At 38.7% G+C, this 6297-nt stretch overlaps 1 protein-coding gene across 4 annotated transcripts in view; it reads right to left on the bottom strand.

Moving 5' to 3' along the window:
* Window positions 1-2128: 2128 nt before the first annotated feature.
* Window positions 2129-6297, bottom strand: part of LOC105567721 (elongation of very long chain fatty acids protein AAEL008004-like) — a 17713-nt gene continuing 13544 nt past the window's right edge. The window contains exons 1-8 of one of the 4 annotated variants that reach the window (XM_012022809.1): window positions 6064-6094; window positions 5713-5838; window positions 4589-4637; window positions 4117-4307; window positions 3889-3969; window positions 3532-3694; window positions 3234-3373; window positions 2129-2394 (exon numbers count right to left, since the gene is read on the bottom strand). In XM_012022809.1, coding sequence (XP_011878199.1) covers window positions 2230-2394; window positions 3234-3373; window positions 3532-3694; window positions 3889-3969; window positions 4117-4307; window positions 4589-4634 — 786 coding nt within the window. In that variant the 5' untranslated portion in view covers window positions 4635-4637; window positions 5713-5838; window positions 6064-6094 and the 3' untranslated portion in view covers window positions 2129-2229. Of the gene's footprint in view, window positions 2395-3233; window positions 3374-3531; window positions 3695-3888; window positions 3970-4116; window positions 4308-4588; window positions 4638-5712; window positions 5964-6063; window positions 6095-6297 lie in introns of those variants that run through there. The other 3 variants (XM_012022810.1, XM_012022808.1, XM_012022812.1) reach the window with 3 other exon arrangements.

Raw genomic sequence — 6297 nt, 5'->3', positions numbered from 1 at the left:
GCGGGGGATAACTTTGAAATCTTGAATGGAAACCCCTATTGTTTATTATACTATTTTATTCTACTAATTAATATGAACAACTTTTGTCTGAAACATTTTTTATTTGTCTAATACTTTTTGAGATATTCAAGAGAAAATTGATAACGTCGATATTTAGCTCGTGATATCTCGATAACTATTTGTCGGAGGAAGAAGTAGTACAGGGCTTTTTTTTACTTGATTTGGTCTCGGGAATATGCTGCTGCAGCAGTGCTCTAATTATGAAAAATTTTTGTGTATTGTAATATCCACAAAATTTACATGCACAAAAATTTTCAATAATTAGAGCACTATTGCAGCAGCATATTCCTAAGACCAAATCAAGTAAAAAAATCCTGTACTACTTTTTTCTCCGACAAACAGTTATCGAGATATCATGAGCTAAATATCGAAAAATTATCAATTTTCTCTTGAATATCTCAAAAAGTATTAGGCAAATAAAAAAATTTTTCAAACAAAAGTTGCTCATATTAATTAGTAGAATAAAATAGTATAATAAACAATAAGGGTTTTCATTTAAGATTTTTAAGTTACCCCTCGCCCCACCTCCAGAGGAGGGGGCGGTAGGCAGCTAACTTTTGCGGATTGGAATTACCCCCTCGAAAAGATTGAGGGTTTATTTGTAACATTTTTTCGTACAATGCTTATTTTTCCAGATAATTTGCAGTCTCAAGTTAAAAATCTCACCCTGTATAAACAACAAGTACAAAGAGCGAGACATCGTCTTCTAGGACGAAGAATAGTACGCAGAAAAAAATAACAATATTATAGTAAATGTCAAGAATACAAAGAGCAACGTGCGCTAATAGTGTATGTTAAGCGTTGCACATAGAGCTATGACGAAACGATTAGCCTATCGCGTATAGCAGCGAGGGCCCGTAGGGAAAGACGTGCCGCGAGGAAAGGGGGTAGCGCGACCTGAAGTATGGGATAAATACAGGCGATGTTAATAAAGTCTTATCGGCGTGAGGCCATGCGTGTCGACTTAAAGCCATGGACACACTAATCCGCTATGCTAATGTCAGTCGGCCGGGAAAACGGTCGAGCGAGGTAATGCAGTCTTCCATGGCACGCGTATCTGCATAGAACGACGTTATATACTCGACTACTCGTACGAGGACAGCGGGATTGTGGTTAAGACGGGCTCCGAAAGAGCCGCGCGCGCACCCTCGAGCTTCTGTGACACGGGAAATAATCGCGTGCGAAAGTGGTCGCTTTCGCAGAAACGAGAATTAAAGTCTTTCCCAAGCGCCGTTTCCGATGGCAGGTACGCCGTGTGTCACGAGGGAATGGACTGTACGAACCCGCAGGAAGGAGCGGGAACGAGAGGAGAAATGAAAAAAAAAACAAAAAAAATCCCGCGAGCGAATTCAACGTTGCGGATTCGGCATATCATATTTACGACGCGGACACGACGTAATCCGGAACATTGTATAATGCGTAGCAAATCGGAAAGGAGAAAAAGATTCGATGGCAGATAGTCTTGCGAATAAAATCCGAGCTGACGTAACGCAGGAGCATTACGTATCAGCGTAACGTATCTCATCTCGTAGTGACTTGTGTGTACGTCTATGTCTGTATTTCATGCATAACTTTTGTAAATCTCTTTCCGAGATCTCGCGACTAACTCGGATATTTGATTCTCCTCTCCCGTTCTCTCCTTGCCGTCTCGATAATCATCGTCGCGCGTACGAAATAATAAGGACGACGCGAGGTATCGCGTTGGAATGACAATCGATAATCGATGGTTATTTATTGAATAAGACTCTCGTGGAATTGTGTAAAATTTCGTAATATCCGCAGGTGAAATTGTATGAAATTATAACGGTACCTTTCGGTACAATACCAGCACTGATTAGATAAGTTATGGCGGAAAAATATAATAAATAAGATTTTAATTTATTTTACAAATAAATTAGTAAATGCTAAATCTTTTACAAAATTAATGAATTTACGCACAACTAGCAGCATTCTGCCATTTAATCCATGTAGATTACTAATTATTACGAATTATCGACAATTTGCACGCATTCCTATTTGTCAAACTAACTGTAAATTTACCAACACATAGAAGAGATCAACTTTATTCCTCCGTTTATACGACATTTACTAAAATCCAATGCGGACGCGTCGAATCTTCTGTGTCTATGGAAGCTCTTGGACTAATCATTGTATTATTATTGCCAACACTTACTCAATCTTTTTCCGCAAATACGACTTTCTATAATAATCTATAAACATATAGAACATGCATACTACTTGAGACATGTAAATGTAGGCTAATGGTTTCCGCGTTGGCTCACAAGATGGTTGGAGCGCTTGTGACGTATGGGCCACCATAATAGTAAATTGGACCTGAAACAAAGGGCGTTATGCCAAATTTCAACGTAAGAAACGGTGAGACACACGTTTACGGCAGTCACCTCGCGCGGATCCTCTCGCAGTTAATTAAAAGTTTGCAAATGCGAGATACACACACGTTCATCTAAAGCGTTTCATCGGGGGACTATTTCGAGGCGAATGTAAATAGTAGTACGCGCGACGCGAGCAACGTAAAAGAAGTAAAGACACACGGTATTCATATGGCGCACGCTTGACAGGCTCGATGTACCGCATGCAAAAAAGCACACGCCATTTTGCCTTTCCTCGTCCGACCTCTGACCGGAATTCTAGAGCGCAAAAGCTCCGCGCGAAATTAAACAACCACGTAACCCGATAAATCGTTCCGTCGATATCGCTGGAAATAAAAATTCTCTGGTAACGGATTATTTAATTAAAAACGGTACTGCGAGCCTTCGTCCGCCCGTCCCCCCTCCTCCCTCCCCCCCCCCGTCCCGCCCCTCGCTCAAATGTTACGCTCAAATGCAAACCGAATTGAGATTCGACGAGAAACACATGTGATTCGGCAAGCAGCGCTTACGGAGCTTTTCAATCCCTCGTGAAAAGCCAGTTATCGAGTTATAGGAGCGGTGTAACCGCAATGAAGCACGCGCGTATGAACGTATCACGCGAAACGCGCGCTATTTCATATGTCCGCATGAATCTGATACAGGCACGCTATGCTTCTCAAAACTGTCAAATCGAAACATGGAAACGTTATTATCTCGAATCGGCGATGGCTAAGAATTTATTAAGACTCCGTACAACGCAATATCGTTTAAACGGCCATAAATAGACGTAAAGTAAGTACGCACCAGTTGCAAACTAGTCACATACTTCTTCCAAGGAGCTGTTATCTTCTGCACTTTTGGTCCCAAACAAGCGCAGAGATAATATGTGTACATAATTACATGTACCACGCAATTGGGCATCATTATAAAGGTCCACATGCCACCTGTGCGTAAAATAAAATATAAAAGTGGATCAACGTGCGGATAGAATTGAATCAATGCGTACGCACACGTATTTCGACACTTGCTGTCTTTTTCGGTCGAAATGCGAAATGCGAGTTTCACGAATGACTAAATTTTCTCATCGCTGTCCGGTGCATACCTGGTGCATATTTACAGGCGATCCACGCCAAACAGATTGTCACCGTGTGATGATATACGTGAAGAAATGAAATCTGATTATATTTCTTTCTGAAAGTGAAAATGACAGTATCTGCGAGCTCGGCGATTTTCAGTATTAAAATCCACCATATCCATCGAGCCATCTTTAAATAATAAAATTTCATATATTACAAGTGTTTCTGTATTGAGGATTCTTGTATCGATCGAGTTTTAATTTCATTTATGTTAAATGACAAATCTTTGTCAAAATTAGTCAAAAGTTTTAACTTGGCCTCTAATGAGCAATAATACGTAACTAAATTTTATCATAGATTTTAATTATAATTATTATACTTACGCTAAGCGACATAGAATCGTCTGAAATCACAAAGGGCTCACATCCCATCGAAAGATGCGTTGTGTAACCAGATGTGAGTATCTAAAAGTCAGATAAGACTATAACTTAGATTTAAAAATATGAATAAAGAGAGAGAGAGAGAGTAAAACATTCGTAATTAAAAAATCGTATCGCGTGTACAGTAAATTATTTATATTAAATTATTCATTTATTATTATGAATACTCACACCATAGAATATAACAGCGCTTGCAGTTGCAACAGAAATATTATAACATATCATAGTCTTGACGAGCGCCTGGGGTTTTCTGTCTTTCATGTAAAGTGGTCCGAAGTAAAGCACAAAAGACAAATAAGCGAGTGAAATCAATACTATACCAAACGGATTTGACATCAAGGGCCAGTCAGAGACTCGGGGATCTGCGGGTCGATAAAACAATGCAAATATTAGACAATAAAATATTCGTAATAATACACTTAAGCTTATGAAGAAGATTGTAGCGACGCAACTCGTAGAAAACTCATGTGATTGTTAAGAAAAACTTATTTTCATTATGCTCAAATAAGTCTTTTTCCTCGTGTAATTATAACGTTACGCCAATTAGGATTTATTTATATACATATTATATATACAGCTTCAATCTTTTTCATAAACTTTTTCACAACATTCATTCTTCACCTAATTTATTTCTCTAACTTACCCGAAATTTCATCGATAAGGTAATGATAAATATTCGAAACTTCCATATTCTGAAAAATAAAGACAATGAAAGGAAAAGAAATCGTATTGTTTAACAATTGAGTAAATAAATTCGATGATCGATAAATACATGTATGAAATATAGGGGTACGTTACGTTAGATATAAAGTTACGGGCGGATATCGTATGTGATAGAGGGAATAAAGTTATAAGCGAAACTTCCGTAATCATCAAACTTGTGTCACGCAGTTGATTGCTAACGTCGACTGAATTGTAGTGTCGGGTCAGCATTTTACCGAAATAACTATGCAAGAGAAATTCGATTTGAAATAAAATGGAGAGATATTCCGAATAGAGAGACATGACAATTTATTAGCAAACAGGTTTAGAGGGCAAAAAATGATTTTTTGCACTTGTTAATTTCAGTATAGATTTAATCTGATCCTCTATATACATACATAAAAGCCAGCAGGGGCTGCTTGTATAATCCCCTAAAAACTAATTGCTGTTAACGCTTTGAAATAAATCTATTGATTATGTTATTCTCAATGTCGCGGCAGTGTACTGTCACGGATCGACAAGAGTATTCGTTTCGTCCGTTTTTCGGCAAACACATTTAAATGCTTCACCGGGGATTTCGACTCGATTGCGTGAAAATTTATAATGAAGATAGTAAAGATAAGAGACTTTATTCTTGCTCGGAAAGATAACGCATTTTGTAAACTTCGTAGCGAGGACCTGACTTCGGAATGTTCTTATAATTTGGTTAATAAACCTTGAAATCGATGGGGAGAAAGTATATATTTCTCTCAACCTTGTGTTTTATACACGATTTCGAATCCGAGTTCGTTAACTTGAAGGTAGAGGAAAGTTGGGTCTTGACCGAAGGTTAGTGCTTTCTTAATTTGGTACTTGAGCCGTTTCAGTTGAACTGGATATCTCCTTTTTTGAGTATTAGGAAAAGCGGTAGGAGGGGACTTGTGGCTATTCTCTGAGAGAGAGCTACTCGCTAAGAGAGAGAAAGAGAGAGAGAGGGGGGGGGGAGAGGAGAGAGGGGAGTAGAGATTCCGTTCGCCAGAGGATAGGAGCACGAGAGAAGAGATAAGATTTCTTACAGTGGTTTACCTTTTATTCGTGTCTAAGTTATAAGATGATCGTCAGTTTTTTTCTAAGTCTGGACAGAACAAAGAAGCCGCTGTTGGAACTCAAAAATTTCTAAGTGATTAAACCGAAAATCCTCGCCTGAACAGTCTAAGCGTGAGTACCGATTATTAACTGAATGTAACTGAATGTCCAAAAGTCCAAACACTGATAGCGTTTTCGATTTGCTGACTCGACCCGACTCCGAGTCAGAAAAGTTTGATCAAGAGTAAGATTTTTGTAGAAATTGTGGTTCAAATCTTGCTTTTGATCAAACTTTTCTGACTCGGGGTCGGGTCGAGTCAGAAAATCGAAAACGCTATGAGTGTCGAATACCGAATATCAACTGAATGTCGCCTACGTTGCTTTGCACCTATTTATACTCCTAAATGTCAGGGACTTTTTTTACTTGAGTCTCCCACCATTTCGATATATTTTACTAAAACGGAGAAGGTTCATCTACACAATTTATAATATCTGTGCCTAGCGTTACATGTCCCTTGGATACGTCATTCTGTTAGAATTTTATCTGTGAACAGAACGTTTTAAGCGATCGTTCAAAAGGGTCTT

This window comes from Vollenhovia emeryi, unplaced genomic scaffold, assembly GCF_000949405.1.
Source record: "Vollenhovia emeryi isolate VEMERY1.0 unplaced genomic scaffold, V.emery_V1.0 DF939135.1, whole genome shotgun sequence".
NCBI lineage: Eukaryota > Metazoa > Arthropoda > Insecta > Hymenoptera > Formicidae > Vollenhovia > Vollenhovia emeryi.
The sequence above is the reverse complement of the archived record's forward strand: the minus strand, read 5'-3'. Positions and strand labels throughout refer to the sequence as shown.